This window comes from Pogonomyrmex barbatus, unplaced genomic scaffold (genome assembly GCF_055798465.1).
Source record: "Pogonomyrmex barbatus isolate J1 unplaced genomic scaffold, ASM5579846v1 scaffold9, whole genome shotgun sequence".
Classification (NCBI taxonomy): domain Eukaryota; kingdom Metazoa; phylum Arthropoda; class Insecta; order Hymenoptera; family Formicidae; genus Pogonomyrmex; species Pogonomyrmex barbatus.
In genome coordinates, this window is record NW_028297193.1 from 8371711 (window position 1) to 8391701 (window position 19991).

The 19991-nt window shown below is 36.2% G+C and overlaps 1 protein-coding gene across 6 annotated transcripts in view; it reads left to right on the forward strand.

The window, feature by feature from the left end:
• The window catches only part of MFS9 (major facilitator superfamily transporter 9), a 514330-nt gene that overhangs the window by 246343 nt on the left and 247996 nt on the right, over positions 1–19991 (forward strand). For all 6 annotated transcript variants that reach the window (XR_016141319.1, XR_016141321.1, XR_016141323.1 and 3 more), the window contains one exon: positions 4684–4989. Coding sequence is in view for 1 of the 6 variants with exons in the window: in XM_089085049.1 (XP_088941175.1) it covers positions 4684–4989 (306 nt within the window). In the remaining 5 variants the exon portion in view is untranslated. The remainder of the gene's footprint in view (positions 1–4683; positions 4990–19991) is intronic.

Genomic DNA, 19991 nt, shown 5'->3' on the forward strand with positions numbered 1-19991 from the left:
ATATGAAGAATATATAAATTCACTTCAATTATTACATAATGAATTTGATTGTCGATTTAGGAAAATGCATGTTTTAGAAAAAGATTTACTTACTTTTATGACACTTTTTACTGTTGATTTTAATATTGTTCTCGCAGATATACAATTAGAATTAATAGATTTAAAATGTGACACTGCTCTTAAAAATCGTTTTTATACAATGACTGACATCGTATAATTTTATTCATATATATCTCAAGAATGTTTTCGACTACATGCTGCAAAAATAATGAGTATGTTCGGTTCTACATATTCATGTGAACATTATTTTCTATTATGAAATTAAATAAGTCGTGAACAGTTAACAGATTCACATTTGAATGCAATAATTCGTTTAAGTTGTGCCAAAACTAACACCTGATATATAATATGATATATAATATCGGAAAATTATGAATCAAATATTAATTGAATGTTATAAGAATTGTTTATTTAATATTATTATAAAAATTGCTTATTTAAAACATAGATAGTTACTAATTTATGCTATCTGGCGTAGGCCAGGGGTCGGCAAGTGGGCAAATTTTTTACCGGGTATAATTAAATATAATGAATTAAATTAAAACTGACTACAGTAAAAAACGCATATTTTATATTATAATATGTATATTATGAAAATTATTTTATTGTTGGAAACAACTGATTTTAAATCGTGCAAAAGTTGAATTCGCTCCGAACCTTCTATCTTGTCATAAGTAGCTCCATGTTTTGTTATAATGTCTTTCGACATTATATTTCTTTAAATTTATAATGGTTCACAGATCAAACATTGCGCTTGATTATTATGCTTGATTATGAACTTCTCTTCTCATGAAGAACTGCCCAAACTTGAACTTAAGTTCTTTTCCTACTTTGATTATCCATTACAAACATTAAATTACAAAATCGCAAATGTGTCTGACTGTTCTAGACAAGAGACAATTTGATTATACTCTTACTTAGTTATTGTTTTTCTTTTATTTCGAGCGTTTAGCATATTAATGTTTAGCAGATGTTTATTTTGAAATTGTTGGAAATTTTCTTCGCAGAAAAAAGGAGTCTAGTCTTCTGGATTTAAAAATATAAATTTAAAGCGCTAATTTCTGTGATGAAACGTGATATGTATTCATAATTTTATAATTGTATTGTAAATTTATATTTTAATATATTGTTATTGTTTATATTATTGTTTTATTTCTTCGTTATATTTAAATTTTCGTTAAACATATTTAAATGTATTAATTACACAATTTTTAATTTAGCATAAATTTTGACAACTTACAATATTTAAAAATAGAGATAAGCATTTTAATTAAAATTTTCCTATAATGAATGCTTATTATTATTATTATTAGGATAATCAAAACATGCTAGGGCATATTTCCTTATTTGACTAATAAAAAAATTAACTAGATATAAGTTGAATTCATAAGAACTTATGCATTTTAAGTCCTACACAGAGTGATTCAGAATAACCCCGTGTCCTTGCAAGGACGTACTCCTGAATTAATTCTGAGATGACTTTTCCTCTACGAAAATTTTGTCCGACGCTTACATTTGAAATTATAAAAGAAAAAAGTTAGCGAATAACGAGACGGTATACGGAAGGTAAGCACAACTCACCGTCCGACGCAGGTGATTACTGCAGGGCGTTCGCTGCGTCGACGTGTTTATCATACGTATAGCATGCACCTATGCGATTTGTCACTTACTTTCTCCCTCTCTCTCTCTCTCTCTCTCTCTCTCTCTTTCTCTCTCATTCAGTTACCTTGTACAGATCTCTATGATATCTTTATACTATTGTAGCTTGAAGGTTGAATTTCATCGTGGATGAACGATGCCCATGTGACAGATTTACACACACACACACACACACACACACACACACACACACACACACACACACACACACACACACACACACACACACAAATACACACACACACACACACACACACACACACACACACACACATACACACGATGAAATTCATCCGTCAAGCTACAACGGTATAAAGATATCATAGAGATCTCTACAAGGTAAGTGAAAGAAAGAGAGAGAGAGAGAGAGAGAGAGAGAGAGAGAGAAAATAAGTGAGAAATTGCATACGTGCGTACTATCGCGTATGATAAACACATCGAAGCAGCGAACGCCCTGCAGTAATCGCCTGCGTCGGACGGTGAGTTGTGCCGTCCCTGTCTACCTTCCGCGTCTCGTTATTCGCTAACTTTTTTCTTTTATAATTTCAAATGTAAGCGTCGGACAAAATTTTCATAGAGGAAAAATCGTCTCAGAATTAATTCAGGAGTACGTCCTTGCAAGAACAAGGTTGTTCTGAATCACCCTGTATATTACAATATATTTTTGCATATTTCTTTAAACGGTTTAGCTAAACTATTATAAAAAATTTTTATGATGTTACAAAGATTCAAGTATTAGTAGTTTAAGACACTACATTATCGTTCATATATACACGCAACGCTATTTTTGTAAGTGTGAAATGCGGAACTTTATCCCAAGGTATTAAAAATATTAAATACGCTCCTGAGATGTGCACACAGGCGAGCGCTCGCGGGCGCTCGCGGGCGCCCGTGTTCAATTTCAGCGTTTTGCCGACCCCTGGTTTAATTCATGTTGCGAATTAAATCTATAAAATAGTGTATATATTAAGTGTGAAAGAATAAATTTGCGTTCGTGCTTGAAGCTAATTCTTGTTCTACGTACTTTATTTGTTCCTTATTTGTTTCTTGTCGCTTTAAAACATTCAATCGCGCACACTTTTTATTTTATATCTTTAGAATTTTATTTAGTTCTTTTGTAGATTTGTAGATGACCAAGCTTGTTCAACTTTATTATAGTTTTTTCAATTTTTTAAGACACATGTTTGCGATTACCATCTCTTTGTTTTTTAAAACAAATTTTTTTTGATTATTGGGTTATCGGATAAGATTCTATTGGACTTTTCAATTATTATATAATACTCGACTATTTATAACGATTTTCATTTTGACATACTAAAGAATATTACATTCAAAATCGAAACGTTTATGATTTTATTTTGTATTTTAAGTGATTGTAAATATATTATTATTAGCAATATCCTAGTTTGATTCATAGAGTTTTCTTATTTTACATTATAATAAATTAAAGTATTATATTAATAAATAATATAATACAAATATAATACAATACAAATAAATATAAATAAATATAACGTTTTCTTTTTAATGTACGAAATGTATAATATTTTGTTTCTTTTCTTCATCAACGCTCTCGAAAATTACAATTGTATATCAACTTTCGCCGGAACATTTTTGGACATTCAAGTTTGCCATTTTGGTTCCGTCATGCTGTTTTTAGTAATTTCGATTTCAGATTCGTAATCAACAACTTCGAAAACCCCAATATATCAATTTTTGTGTAAAATGCCAAATAATCTTTGATATTTTGACCAGTTTTTTGGATTTTGGATCTGTGCACCATTCCGAAGCTTGTTGGCTGGTTTGCATGTCAAACTCATAAATCCATCTCGTCATCCGTTATGATGCGTTTCATGAATGTAGGGCTCCGAATTAGCTCGTTCAAGCATGTCTTCAGCAACTTATTTGCGGTTTTCTTTTTGAAGAAAATTCAGTTCCTTTGGAACAAATCGTGCCGCGATGCGTCTCATGCCCAAAATATCAACTAAAATGGTTCGAACGGATTTGTGAGACATGTCCAGATCTTGAGCTATCTCTCTTAAGCTTGAATGATGATTTTCCATCATCATTGTCTTTATTTTGTCGATATTTTCATCAGTCGAAGACGTTGAAGGTCGACCGAAACGAGGCAAATCTTCAACCACTTCTCGGTCTCCTTTAAATATTTTGTACTATTCGTATGCTTGAGTTTTGATAAAGCTGACTCACAATAGATCTTCTCTAATATTTTCAACGACTTAGCACAGACAAGAAATTTCGTTGGCAATATAAAATTTGAGGAAAACTTTTTGTTCGATATTTTTATCCATTTTAAAAATCGCAGAACACACGAGAGATCGACTAACAAAATCAACAGTTGTAAACTAACTGGTTGACAAATGGCGCCAAAACTCTACGTGACAATTAGATATATGAGTACCAACTTACAACAAAAAATTTATTTTCATTCTCGGTCATTTTTTGACAGAATGTAGATCGTTCACAAGAAATTCCTATTATCGTTTATCAAATTACGACGTACTGAAATGGCCTGATGCATTCTCAAAGATATTCGATAATTTCATTTTTTTTTTCAAATCAAATTAAAATTGTGGAAATATATTTTTCAAAAGTTGAACTTTATAAAATAAAGAATCGATGTTTTTTGTATGTCTCTACTTAACTTGATTTATATTATTGAGTATATTCATAAAAATTCATAAAAATATAAATTAAAATGAATTAAAATAAATATATATAATAAGGAATACGTAAAAACTGATGATTATTACGATGATTATTAAAGATGATTTGCGTAATAAATTATCGTATAAAAAAAAAATTTTTCATAATATAGTGTACAATTAAATTATTAAATTTAATTATCTCACAAATTAATATTACTTATTTATTTGCTTATTAGTTATAATAGATATTATATAATATTTATATTAATCTTCAAAAAAATTTATTTTGTTCTTCTAGGGTGTAACTTATCCCTGTATACACGCAATCTGGGCAAACTGGGCACCACCTTTAGAGAGATCTAAATTAGCCACAATAGGATTCTCTGGTAGTTTCTTCGGAACGGTGTTTGCCATGCCTATTGCCGGATTGATAGCCGAATATTGGGGATGGCCATTCATTTTTTATATCTTTGGGACAGCTGGTCTTGTTTGGTTTATATGTTGGTGGTTTATAGTAAAAGATAGACCAGAAGATGACAGATTTATTTCCAAAGCGGAATTAGAATATATTAAATCCAGTTTGGACAACGATGAAAAGAAAAAGGTACATTTTTTATCTTTTCTTTATTGAAAGAAGAATATTTTCTTGTTGATAAAAAAATAGTCAATATATTCATACATACGCAACATAGATGTTACAACACTAAAAGGACCGAGAAAGCCAATTTGGCTTCTCAAATTTAAATTGCTATAACTTTTTTTGACTTTGCTTCTATGATATTCTTTTGCAACTTTTCGTCATTTTTCGTCATGTTCTTAATTTTGGTAAAAAAATTTTTCAATTATATAAGATTTTTTTTATTTATTAAACATACAACTAATCAAAACTGATTATTTAATAATTCTTCTCCGATAACGTTGTAGAATGAGGGTTTGAAAGATTACCCATTGATAATTCTTTCTTTTCTATCTTAATGAAACAGATTATGTGGTTTTGTTCTTTTTTGCCTTCAAATTGCAAGTATTTATATAATATCTAAAAATCTTTTAGCTTCTATATTCTTATGTTGCTCAAGCCTATCCTTGTATTTTATGTGTTTTTATTTCCTCGATGACAGACGGAATTTTCATGAATTTTCATCTTTATGAATGTCATCATTACGGATGAATCACGGATCTCGAAGAATATTTCCCTTTTCGCTGGCGAGTGGTTAAGTTTTATATACGCGGATACGCTCGTCAGTTTGTCCGGGTTTGGGATGCAAAAGACGGCAAGGCGAATCTAGTATTCTCACTATTAATTATTTATTTGAGTAAATAATTCAGATAACAATTTTAGATGATCAATCGTGATGATAACGATTGCAGCGTATTTTACAAAAAAAAAAAAAAAACAAAGACAGTTAGTGCGAATCTTTGCGGGTTAGCAGTGCGCAGCGAGTTTGTGCGTGACGCCAGAATTACGATGATTTATTACGCGAATATTTACAGCGGAGATTTATATGATTATTTACAGCGGAGATTTACGCAATTGTTTACAGCAGTGATTTACAATAAGTTTATACGGATGCGGCTATTTTACAGCGGAGTGGACGCGATTATTTACAGCGGGCGCGGTCGGAAATCGGAATGTCGCGAGCGTGGTTGAGTATCAAAACGTCGCGAGCGCGGTTGAATTGAAGCGTCGCAAGCGCGGATCGCGGATTGATTCCCGGAGGAAAGGACGACGAAGGCCATTCACGGCAGCGAGCGCACCGGCGTATTCGGCCACGGGACACAACGGCCAGAAACATCTGGCGTGGCGATTACCGTTCGTTGTATTAAATCGGGTGACGGAGGAAATACTTGACTGGTGCCAGTAATTCCTGGCTGAGACAGCGAACATGCTCGAGTGTCTCTGGCAGCGGATTCGGCGGATCGGATAGGAAACAAAGATCGGCTCTGGCCAGTAACTCCTGGCTGGGATTGCGTGCTCACATCGGTGGATTCTCTGCTAGGATCGGAGTCAGTTTCACTGCGAGCCCAACGAATGATTCCAAGAATCTGTTCTTATTTCGATTGGATCGGATTTTTTATTAGGTGTACAAAAAAGTTCTGAGCTTTAGATTTCATACAACCGAAATAATAATTTAAATTTTATATATCTTCCCGCCCTTTTGCGGTTTTAAAGCGTTGACATTTGGCCTTCTAAAATGCCATACGGTTTAGCATTTGATGCACATAACCTCAAAAATCAGTAGTGTTCACGATGACAATAACAAAAGAGCATATTCGATTTTCCATCCACTTCGTGTTTCATCTGAAGAAAAATGCTGCTGAAGCCACTGCAATGATTTGTGCTGCATATGGAGAGAAACGCTGTAAGTCATACATGTAAAAGATGGTATCAAAAATTTTGCCAAGGAGATTTCAGTCTTGAAGATGAACCGCGTGCTGGACGCCCTCAAAAGATTGAAACGAATTGCAAGCACTGCTGGATATAAACCTTGCGCAAACTGAAAAGGAGCTTGCAGAACAGCTTGGCGTTACGCAGCAAACTATTTCCGTACGTTTACATACGATGAGAAAGGTTCAGAAGGAAGGAAGATGGGTTCCGCATGAATTGTCCGAAGACAACAAAAATCGTCGGCGTGACACTGCACTCACTTTGCTTTCAAAGTTCCGGAAAAAAGATTTTCTGCACAAAATCATTACAGGCGATGAAAAGTGGATTCTTTATGATAACCCTAAACGTAGAAAATCATGGGTTGATCCTGGTCAACCTTCGACATCGACGCCAAAGCCCAACATCCACGCCAAGAAGGTTTTGCTCTGTATCTGGTGGGATTGAAAAGGTGTATTGTATTACGAGTTGTTACAACCGGGTGAAACAATCACGGCAGACCGCTACCAACGACCAATTTGAGTGATGCATTAGAAGAAAAGAGGCCATTTACTGGCCAAGGACGTCGTAAAGTGATCTTGCTTCATGACAATGCTCAACCACATGTTGCGAAAGCGACTCAGGACCATATCTTTGCGTTAGGCTGGGAACTTCTCCCGCACGCGGCGTATAGCCCAGACATGGCGCCTTCCGATTACTACCTATTCCGGTCGCTGCAGCATCATTTGGCTGATACACATTTCGTGAGATTTGAAGAGATACGAAATTGCATTGATGACTTTATCGCTTCGAAGCCGGTGAGCTTCTATCAAGGAATTCGCAAGCTACCCGAAAGATGGCAAAAGGTCGTTGATGCAAACGGGGAATATTTCGCTGATTAATATTTTTTTGTTTGTTTTTGAATAGAGATTGAATTTTACAAAAAAAAGCTCAGAACTTTTTTGTACACGTAATATATCCCGCGGATTGATCATTCGGTCGATTTCGGGTAATTTCGGATCGATCCGCGGATATTTTACCTTCCAACTTATTTTATTAAAAATAATAATAAATAAGTTATTTGTTGCTAGCATGACAATACGGGTTCAGGCCTTTCCGGGCCCGTTCGAGTATTTTCGCCGTGCCGCGCTAAATAGCGCATTCCTCGTATGGCCCGTAGGCCGTAATCTTAATATCTCGATTATCTAAACATTTATTGGTGCTTTTACGCCTTTAAAACTGACGGACCGTTGGTTTTCGTCCGGAGGGTGGAGGATGCTGTGCATCGTTACAAATGTATTGGTTATTATCGCCACCAAGGCAAAGTTACTCAGAGTCTTTGACCTTAACAACATATGTCAAAGTCAAAGTCATCCGAGCTGTGTAAATTTTAAATAAGATTTACCCATTTTTCTATATTTAATGTTAAGTTCTTCTTTTTTTTCTTAACATGCGCCTACCATCTCAATTTGGCGTCAAGTGTAATTTCAAGATATTTAGAAGTGTTTCAATTGAATACGCCATGTTTTCGTTCCAATTGTTTATCTTATCCACAACTCTCTGTAGTTTATTAGTTGTTTCTGTAATGTTTTCGCCAACAGCCATTATTGCAATATCATCTATATATGTAGCTAGCGTACCAAAAATCTTCAGAATATTGCTAGTATACAATAAATATAAAGTCGGTCCATACTGCCTTCCGGCACTCCTGCTTGTATATACATTAATTTAGTACTTATATTCATGTATTTCATTCTAAAACTTCTTTTTGAAATATAGGACTTCAAGATTTCACTCATCTGTGCTGGTAAAAGCTCATCAAACTTATGCATCAGGCCTTGATGCCAAACTTTATCAAATGCCTGTACAATATCAAAGAATATAGTTCCGTATATTTTTTTTTCTTCGAGTGCCTTCTCTATTATGTTAATAATGCGATGCATTTGGTCAATTGTTCAATACTTACCTCGAAAACCGAATTATGATGAATGATTAGGAATCAATTACCTTTCTTCAATAATTTCTTCAAATTGTTTTAATAATAGTTTTTCAAATATTTTTGATATTAAATGAAACAATGAAATAGGTCTGCATGACTTTTTGTCATTTAGTGATACCAAATTCGGGTATCATGATAACTTCCGCCACTTTCCATTGCATTACATACGGAACATATCATAGATGCGTTTATCAGATATATTAAGTTGACAATTCCTTTTCTGGGCAAATCTTTAAATATTTACCCAGTTATTAAGGTTTTATACCTAGGTGCCTTGAGTAGCGAAGCTTGTTTTTTATTGTTCTTGCTAGTTCTAAAGGTGTAACCACTTTTAATGATATGTTATAGTTGTTTTCTGACATTGAAAAATCCACGCAGCCAATTTGTCCATAGTTGAAAGATTAAAGTAGATGATCAGCAAATAGTTCAGCTTTCTGCTTTCCCTTTTTGGCCCAAAATCCATCATTTTTTTTTTAATAGGAAATATTAATATAATGTGAGCGAGCGTGGTATAGTAGACAGCACATTGATCTACTATGCCAGAGATCGCGGATTTGAGTCTCGGCAAGAGCCAAAATATTTATGCTCGTCTCCTCTCGGCAGGCAATGGCAAACCATCGAGAACAACTTTGCCATGAGCATCTCTCTATCAAAAATTTGCCGTTCAGAACCGGCGTTAAACTGTATATCCCATATATCTCTGTATAATCATCGTGCACACAGATATATATGAAAGAGAGATCACCATACTCGAACACGAGCAATAAGAAGGCGAGGTATTGGTGTATTTTGTGGGTCCTTTTTTATATTTGTTTTATTGTTCCTTTCTTCTTTGAAATTCTTTTGCAACCTTGCATCCCCGATAGCTAACTGGATGATCACTTCCACAGTTTTGGTATATTCTGTCTGGTTTTTTTATATTCTTTCGTAAAATGTTTTTTGGTATATGTAACGCATATTAGTACTTTGTAGCAAAATCCTTTTGTATACCTAAAACCTTGATATCTTTTACATTGAGGTATCATAATTGCATAATTAATAAACACACCAAAATCTTCTCACTAGCTTGATTTTGGTATTTTCTAATTCCATGATCCTGTTTGTAGCTCATTCTATAATGCTGTAACGGAGCGCATCCCTCCGCTCCGTTCCTCCTCCGATTTTCCCCCGATCGACCATCCGTCGGGGACCGCCGAACAACAGGCGGAGTGTGGTAGTGGCCGCAAGAGGCAGTAATGTCTCCTTTTTTAAAGTCACAATACGCGAACTCTGAAGCGTCGGAGAATATCACGAAAATATGTCTGTTTTCGTGGTATTTCCTCGCACCGCGCCACGCGTCGCGCCATCAAGCGTTAGCGCACCCCGCGCCGCACCACTGTTCAGGAACAGGAGTCAACGAGGAGTGATTTCTTGTAGAGAGCGATGCCTTTTTATACCCGAGATCGACCTCGGTATTTTCGGTCGGATCGGTCGGATCGGTCGATCTCGGGGTTAGTATCCCTCTTCCCAGGAGCGGAAAAAAGGATCGGGTATAATTGGTTTTTGGGGATTAGACGGAATAGGAGCGGGGGATGATTGAAGGTAGGGAAGGAATTCGTTGGGAAGATAACGGCGCGGTGCGGAGGTGGTTACGCGCTTGTGGACGCGGTCGTGGCGCGGTGCGGGATGCTCGCTCGGTTGCGTGGCGCGGCGTCGGTGCGGCGCGGGACGCGTTCACGCTCGGTGGTATGGTGCGTGGCGCGGTGCGGAGTGCGTTAGCGCTTGTTGGCGCGACGCGTGGCGCGGTGCGAGGAAATACCACGAAAACATACATGTTTTCGTACAACATACATATTCTCCGACGCTTCAGAGTTCGCGTATTGTGACTTTAAAAAAGGAGACATTACTGCCTCTTGCGGCCACTGCCGCACTCCGCCTGGTGTTCGGCGGTCCCCGACGGATGGTCGGTCGGGGGAAAATCGGAGAAGGCATGGAGCGGAGGGATGCGCTCCGTTACATATAAGATAATTAGATTTTTTTTATTTAATTGCCCACCATTTGAGCCAATTTGGGTTCCTTATATCTGATATTGCACTCGTATATATTTTATAATTTTATTTTCAAATTTTATTACTTTAGATACATAAATATTCGATAAATATTTTTATGTGCATCTATTTATTCGTTCATTGAAAGAAAATGATCAATGAAAATGATGAATTTGTGAACTCTTTTGAAAGAACTTTCTGGTGCAACAGAAGACCGACAATGGAAAACAGTAAGATGAAACAATGATGGTAATTGAAGATTATCGTACTTATACACATTCAGTTTGCCAATTGCACTGTTGGAAAATTTGTGTATCTTTGTGAAAAAATTTGCTGGTTAAGGGAATCCTAAAGTGAATTACCGACATGTTACAGTGCACCAAAGAACTTTTTGTTGGCATTACAGATTGCAAAATCCTTTCAGGCAATTAAAATACGCACAAAAAGAATTTGCGGAACGGTTGATTTAACGAGGAAATCAGAAACAAATTAAAATTTCACTTAATTTTATAGCTCGTACAGCTGTCACTTCAGATCTTTGTTTCCTTGATATAAAAATTCTGCAGCTCGTATATACTGCTCTGAGTTCATGAGACCAGCGACCGTGCGGTCCAAGTCCGACGCGTCCGCGCTTCCCGGCTCACCGTCTGGGAAAACCGGCATACGCCAACGACTCTCCACAATTCGCTAATCATCCAAATTTAAAATGGTTGGGCGCCAGGAATACGGTACGTACCACGAAAATTCGAAATTTTACTGGTAATTTTACTCGGGCCGAAACGCGGCGACAGAACACACGACTGTTCAGGGATCACTAGGTGGGGGTGGTTCGATGATCAGGATGTTTATCGAGGGAGAGAGAGAAGCCAATAAATAATTAACATCGTTAGTTAACAAATAACAATTTTATTCGCGAGATTTCCGTTACAGCCTCGAGACAAGTCCGCTATACAAATTCGATGTTGTTGATCACGCAGCCTACGGCTAACCCGAAGGTCGCGCGACATACATAGAGATAATCGGCAGTATCGAGAAATTTTCGGCACGATATTCGCGGTAGCTCGATACCGACTTTCTCACTCAAAATTCGCTACAATGAGCTCTTGAAGTTTTCAGCGGGACTGGCAGCAAAATATAAAATATTAAGCATGCAAATAACGAAGTAGGCAGTAATAAACGCGCGACAATCCACATCCCGAACAATAACACGCACAAGCGAAAGTATGCGGCAAGTAAAGCTCGCGACCGAAAGCAAGATAGCGCGATAGACAGAGACAGCAAATAGCGACAGCACAAAATCAGACTTTGACGATAATTCGAAACTATGACACTCCGATTGAGGCGATTAACAATAGTTACAATGAACAGACGTTCAGAGGCGACGCAACTTCATTCCGCGAGAAAACTAATAGTGTCCGCCAAAAAAAACATCGCATACAAAAATATTACAGAACGGCAAAAGAGACGATAACAAAGGTGACTTGTGGTCGTTGGGGAGGGGGAGACATTGTCCGGACTTCCTTCCGAGGCGGGTGATCGCCACGACCGTCGCAGACACTTAATTCGTCGCAGATCGGCGTTCTCGGATCCACGTCCTATCTATTTGGACGCATCACGAAAAGTGATTTTTCGTGCCCTCGCGGAATACTTGCAGGCGATCACCGCTTCCTCTCGCAATTTGGATCGTTTCGTTATTGGTCGAAAATCGGCTAATCGCGCGGCCCTAATCGGCCGCGCACCGCGAAGGTTCTCGCGAGAAACTTGAATGCGGCAGCATCTACGGCAACGTCCCTCGGTTTCTCTACTCCTCAAGTTTAGAAATTCTTGTATCTTTCTCCGCCGGATCATCAGTCCTGCAGGTTTCCATCATTCCGGAGCCGCGACGTTTCGTTCGGTCATCACGCGCGACCACAGCAACGGGTCTGCTGGCCAAACAATAATTGTCCGCTCTACCGTTGGAGGACGCGGATCCGAGACCTCCGCGGTCGGTGTCTACGCCGCTTGTGATCGGCAGCTACAAAGCGCCACGTCTCAATACAAAATGAGTGCGTCTGTACTTTGAACTAAATGAATACAGTACTATATTTTTGGATTTATGATTGAAAGCTTAGAAAAAAAATTTAATACCTGAACAGATTGTGTATGATTTTACGTGTGTGTGTGTGTGTGTGTGTGTGTGTGTGTGTGTGTGTGTATATATATATATATATATATATGCTTGGCGCAGGTATAACATGATAAGTAGAACAATAATTGTAGTTAACACATCTTGCGCTGAATGGTGCTGCAAAGGAAAGACAAGGACAAACGATCTACGAGATTGATAAAACGTTCGATAAGCTCGCTTGCTAAAACAAAATGAATTTAATTTTTTATCGATTTTCTCGTTAAATCGACCATCCCGTACTTCCTTTTTGTGCGTATTTCAATTGCATAAAAGGATTTTGCAATCTGTGAAGTCAATGCAAAGATTTATGCCGGCTGCAATATATCGATAATCCTGTCAATATCTTTGATAAAAACAGTCAACATATAATTTTGTGTTTTTACTTTGGAGATATATATATATATATATATATATATATATATATGTGTGTGTGTGTGTGTGTGTGTGTATACATATATAAAATAGAAATTTATAAATAATAAATATGTATTATACATATGTACATAGTAAGCTTTCTGTTACAAGGCTCGAGTTTATTGATATGTAATTTGACATAACGTAAAATATCTTGTTAATTTTTTAGTAACAATATCTTAATTTTTTAGTAACAATATCTTAATACTTTTATGCACAGAATAATGAATCAATTGGTGTAAAAAAACGACATATTTGGCGTATTTTGATTGCCTTTCAAACAATTAAAATACGCACAAAAAGAATGTGCAACGTTTGATTGCGATTTAATAAGAAAATATAAGTATTTATTTAATTTCGGCTCAACTTGAGATTATATGTTTGTGTCCATGCTATGCTATTCATGCTATGCTGTTTCCTTGATAAAAAAGTTTTACAATTTCGTATGTGCAAAATGATATATTTTTGCAGACGAGAGCACATGTACGTGCCTCGTCTTGCATGTGTGTGCGTGTGTGTCTGCGGGGCATGTGCATGTGCGTGTGCGTGCGTGCGTGCGTGCGTGCGTGCGTGCGTGCGTGCGTGCGTGCGTGCGTGCGTGCGTGCGTGCGTGCGTGCGTGCGTGCGTGCGTGCGTGCGTGCGTGCGTGTGTTATGCGCTTATAGACGCGCGTGACGCGGTGCGGGACGCTCGCTCGCCTACGTGGCGCAGTGTCGATGCGGTGCGGGATGTACTCTCTAACGCTCGACAGTGCCGCGCGTGGTGCGGTGCGAGCTATGCTAGCGCTTGCTAGCGCGACGCGTGGTGCGGCGCGGTGAGAATACCACGAAAATAATCGTATTTACGCGGTATTCCCGTGCTCTGCACCGACGCTTCGGAATTCGCAAATGTACAGATTAAAAAGGAGATGTGAATGCCTCTTGCGGCTATTGCCGCACTCCCCTTGATATTCGGTGGTCTCCAACGGATAGTCGGTCGAGAGAAAGTCGGAGGAGGAACGGAGCGAGGGGATGCGCTCCGTTACATCTCCCTCTTCTGTTGTAAACCAGAAGCAAGTGACTTTTACGCCGGTCGGTTAGACCTTAACGTTCCATTTGCGTTGAAACGCAGAACGTATTTCCTCCCTCGTACATCAGTATTTTCGGTTTTTATACACCGCGAAATGCGGTACCTGCACGATCGTTCCCAGCAGTACTTCCGAGATCGGCGGGGGCCGCATCGGGCCAACTGGTTGTAAGCTAGCCCCAGCGCGCTCGACTGTTGCCCGCGGGTATTGGGCGCTCGCGAGCAGTGCCCACTTGCTGACCCCTAAATCATCCGATCGATGGCGCCAGGTAGCCCGTCGATACCTATCACGCGGAAGTAATTATGCTTATCAGCCACCCTTCAAGGGCAGCATTGTTTCGCCATCGACGTATATGTGAGCCATCAATTGGCCGAAAATCACATGATTCGTCGTATCGATCACTGACGAAATCGATCGGATGATTCTGCAAGCTTCTCGAAAAGCTCTCCATTACCAAAATTTTTAGCCAGTCGACCATAATCTTTGCTCAAAAAGTATACCGTGTTCTGATCGTTAAAACTCAGTGTTCTTATCGTTCTTTATCGCTCTTGTTCATTAGTTCAGCTCGTGTTGTAATTTAGACTTGTCATTTCACTCGTCTCGTAATAACGTTACGTGTTAATCATCGTTGCGAGAGACTTTCGGCGAAGCATTCTGAATCGTGGCAAACTCTTGATACACGTTCTCTCTCGCCACCTCGGGATTCAAATGTCTTCGGACTCAACAAGAACATTTTACTGCGAGCATCCTCAAAGAGCGAATTCTCAGTGACAAGTGCGCGTATCTCAACTTAACGAAGCAGCATGTAGTCATTCGTTAAATTCGATCAAGGTGCGAAAGTTTGCGACCATTCTCTCAGCACGTTGCGGACACTCTTTCATCACGTGATCACGCAATTCGTACGAACTATTCAAACCAGTGCGTGCAATTTACCTAACGAATATATATTCTATTTTCTCAACGTGTACGCTACCGTTGAACTCAACAATCTCTACAATCTACATTTCATTATAAAGCTGATTTATTAAATTAATGTAATCTGTCTCAAGAAGTCATTCTCGTCATTCTATTACCCATCAGATTCTCAGTCGAGAGTTGTTCCAGCGAACGGCATTTCAATTCCGCACAAACACATTTCTAAATAAGTTTAAAATAAACATTACATAATTTATAATAATTAATAATATAATAAACATTACATACATTTTTTATTAATATTTAAATTACGCTGAAATTATAACTATAGAAATAAAATTATAACTTATTACAAAGAATTAATTCACATATTTAATAATAAAATTTAAAAATACTTTAATAATTGATATTTTCCAAAATAAAAATACAATTACATTATTATTTTTATTAATATTAATATCTTTAACATTAGTTAAATAATTTATGTAACATAACAAAATTTATAATTTTAAATATTAATATAAATAAAAAATAATTTGCAGAATAAAATTATCAAACAAAACAATCTTTGGCTTTTATCACAGTCATGTAATATATAAAAAATAAACTCTATAAAATAAAATATCATTAATAATCTTACCTAAATAATCTTGCCTTAATAAGCTTGCCTTAATAAGCTAAAGAAAATATAGGTTAGATGTAAAAATGCAAAAATAATAAAGAAAGACGAAAAATATTGAGCATCAGATGTACATCATTGTCTATATAAATTTTGCGTATTATGCAATTTTAAATCGAGTCAATTTTAAAATTTGTACAATTAATATTTTTAGCTTCAAAACTAGATCGAATAACACAAATTGACGAAAGAATATTATTAGATAATCTATTTTGTTTCTTATTTTTTACGTCTGTTACAATCGAATATATTTTTTCAGCCACGGCATTTGAGTGGAGGATAACAAAGGACTGTCTCAATTAATATTTCTAAATTTGGAAATAGTTTTTCTCCATCAAAATTTTTACATTTTAATATATTTTTTCACATTATCTGTTTCTAAAGAAGCTAATACGTTTTTCTGTTGTTCGTTAAAACTTGATGTAAAATTCTCCATTCTACGGCTAATTTTGTAATGTCAATATTTTTTATTCGATCAGCAATATAAGTTAAGTCTTAAATTTTAATTCTACCTTCATTATAAAGAGCAATTTTTGGATCTAAAAAACTTAATTGTTTAAAAAGTTCATTTTTATAAGATAGACGCCCAAATAAGAAGGGAGGGTTAGGTGCGTCCCGACCACGAACCAGTCGTGAAAACTCGTAATTATTTTGCGAAAAAATACCACCTCAGCCAGGAATCGAACCTGGATCTCCTGCTTACCGGGCAGGCATCTTATCCCTTCGACTACCGAGACATGTGATAATATTTATCGCAAATAACGTATTTAGAATAACACGTCAACAATACAATAATACATACATATATATATATACGTATATTACAATATACATATATACATGTATTCTTTCAAATCCCCACGACCGGTACTCCAGAGCGATATTGGTCTCTCACTCGATGGATGCAGGTCGGATCGCAGCGGCAACACCCTCCAACGCCATTGGCAAATATATAAATAATCTTCCTGGTGCGCCAGTGCTTCACCGCTTACGCTTGTTCGATCCCATCACTTCTCAGTCGCCAACGTCATCGAAGCTATACGGTTTCTCTCGTTGCAAAATAGAGCCGGAAAAACCAATTATTCCTTCTGAGTGAAGCGCGGCGAAGCCTCATTTTTTCAAACAGGCGAAGAGAGAACAATAGGTCCCCCTGCAGGGCGGCTAGAGATTGCATCAAGCATGGCTCGAGCCCCCGTCAGCATTTCTTGAATTGCTATATAATATAAAAATCCAAACAATTTAATCTAATTTGTTCCGCGTATTCTCAAAGATAAAGTTTCTAAAAAACTTTCACATTTCTAATATATTATTTATAGGTTGTATGTTTTCTTTATTATTCAAATCTAAAGCCGAAAGATTCTCTAAAACATCAAAATTTTGGCTAACTAATGAATAAATTATTGGCTGACTTCAAATAATTTATGAATTAAAATATTAATCGCGATTGGAATAGTGCGTTAAAATTATTAAAAAATTTAATGCATTTTCAAAATATACGCTTTAATCGAATTATCATTTAAATGTTTTAATATTATTTCTGCAGATTCCAGTTTATCTTCTGCTGTCACTAATATAAAATAAATTTTTAAAACATATCAATTTTGTAGAAGTATAACAACGCACTTTTGTAAAGACAGCCATCTTGTATTTGATAATTTTAATATTTTATTTTGTTCAATTTCAAAAAAATCTTGGGATTCAACCAAAATTGCACTTCCCGAAATATAAGTAGGAACTCCTCTAATCAAATTTTCGCACGAAGGAAATGACTTTTCACAAACTTTACTAACTATAAGACCTGAACGGCAAATGCAGATTGTTATTAATTGTGACATTTCTTTTTTAAGATAAGACATAAAAGAATTATTTCATCCAATCAGATGCATAGCATCATGTATTATCACATGCCAGTCCAATAATATTTTTAATGGGAATGTTTTTTTCTTCTATATAGATTTTTTAAAAATTTTAAAAATTTTAATCGCGGAACAATCCGTAACATCTAAACATAACAATTTCAATAATTGAGTTGTAATTTTTTTATTTAAAGATGACACATATCGAACAAAGACACACATTACTTTAATATTTGAGATATCTATGTCTCATCTATCAAAACGGAAAATTTACAAATTTTTAAATGTTCAACAAATGTTCAACTTTTTCAATCTCACGTTTTGCAATTACATTTTTAATTATATTTGCGTATTTTGAGCTTGAAAGATCTTGTATAATTTTAGGATCTATACAAATATCTTTTAACAACGGAACTAAATGATCCACTATATAAAAGCTACGTTATGCTCTGCGAAAAATGCTGCTAATTTAATTTTTGCGCGTTTAACCTTATCTTTATGCGATAAATTATAACATCATCTAACATAATCTAACATCATCAATAGCCTCAAATTTAGAAGAAGTTATCAATATGTTTAATTGTTCACGAATGTTAAATTAAATCTGTTTCGCAACATCTGATGGTTTTATTACATACGATACAAAGCGCTTCATTTTCTACAGGATAAAGAGCTATCCTTTAAAAATGTTTTTATCTAGCTATAAATTTTGAAATTCTCTTTTACGTTTCTTAATAGTTTCTTAATCCTTTGCCAATAGAATCTATCATGCAAAAATAAAAGTATTACATGTAAAATACTTACTTTATCTGTATCTAATCTATTCGGCGATGATCCTGTCAAAACTTTCGCGTATTTCATGTTAAGCTTTTACGCCCAACATCGCTGCGTCACATACGTTTCATATATTCTTCTGTTTGTTCTTCATGCCACGCATGCGCGAAAAACCCGGCCCAATTCACAACACTGAGGAAGGGCGAACGCGGTACTTTGTAACGCCTCGCCGCGAATTAGGCTCGCGTTACTATAGCAGAAAAAATAGCATTGTGCGTTGTCAAGCATGCGAGAACTACAACACGGTCATCATTTTTGTTCTGTCACCCGAACGCTAACGAACTCTATCGACCCTCGCGAAAGATAATCTGCCCGCAACGCGCGACTCGCAAATCGTGCATTATTCATGTGCGGCCAAAATTGCGATAATTGTACATCAGACATATCACTGGTCGAACACTGAATAAACTTTTATATCATCAACATCGAACATTTGCGCAATCAACACCTTGTAGTTAATTAATAATTCAATAAATTGCTTGTTAAATTCACGGACGACTGACGATTAATTAATTAAACTCGTTGTGACCGACGAGTTATTCCGCGTTCGAAATAAACACACAATTCGGACAGGGGAAACTAATCCATTTTATATTACATTAAACCAAGAGACGTAATCGCGATCTTTTGTTTTCATGGTAGCACTCTGGTATGTAAAGCCAGAATATAAAATGTGTCAATCATGAAAACGTATAAGAAATATAATTGAATATTCTGCAATATGCTTTGCACAGAGAATTCATGGAACATGTAAGAAGTATATTTAAACGAGTCAGATAATGTTAAACGAGTTTTTTTTAACATTTCGCAAAGGGTCAGTTTTCTTCATTTCCATGATGCTTCATATTTTTGCTAAGATAGTAAAAAGATATTGTAGGAAATTCAAAAAAATTAATAAAACCGATTAGGACTTGATCCTTTATTTATGACCGCGATTTCGGTTTTTATAACCATCACATTCTTCGATAAATAATTCTGAATCCTACAAACTATTTTGCTTTATGACCCTTTTCTTACAATATTTATGATTATCAGATGAGACAGTCGACGAATATTCAGAATAGTACATTACATCGTTAAGCTATCATTAATCTTTATAATACAATATAAAACAGTTGATTACAAAGAAAATAAAGCTTAGAAATTATTTTTTTACCATTACATGCAGAGTTATGTCAATATATAAAAGTAAATATGTTTATGCGAATGAACATTCGCACTAATTAGTCCATTTAAAACGCCTTTATTTAAAAAATCTTAAAAAACTTTAACATTTTTTATTGAAAC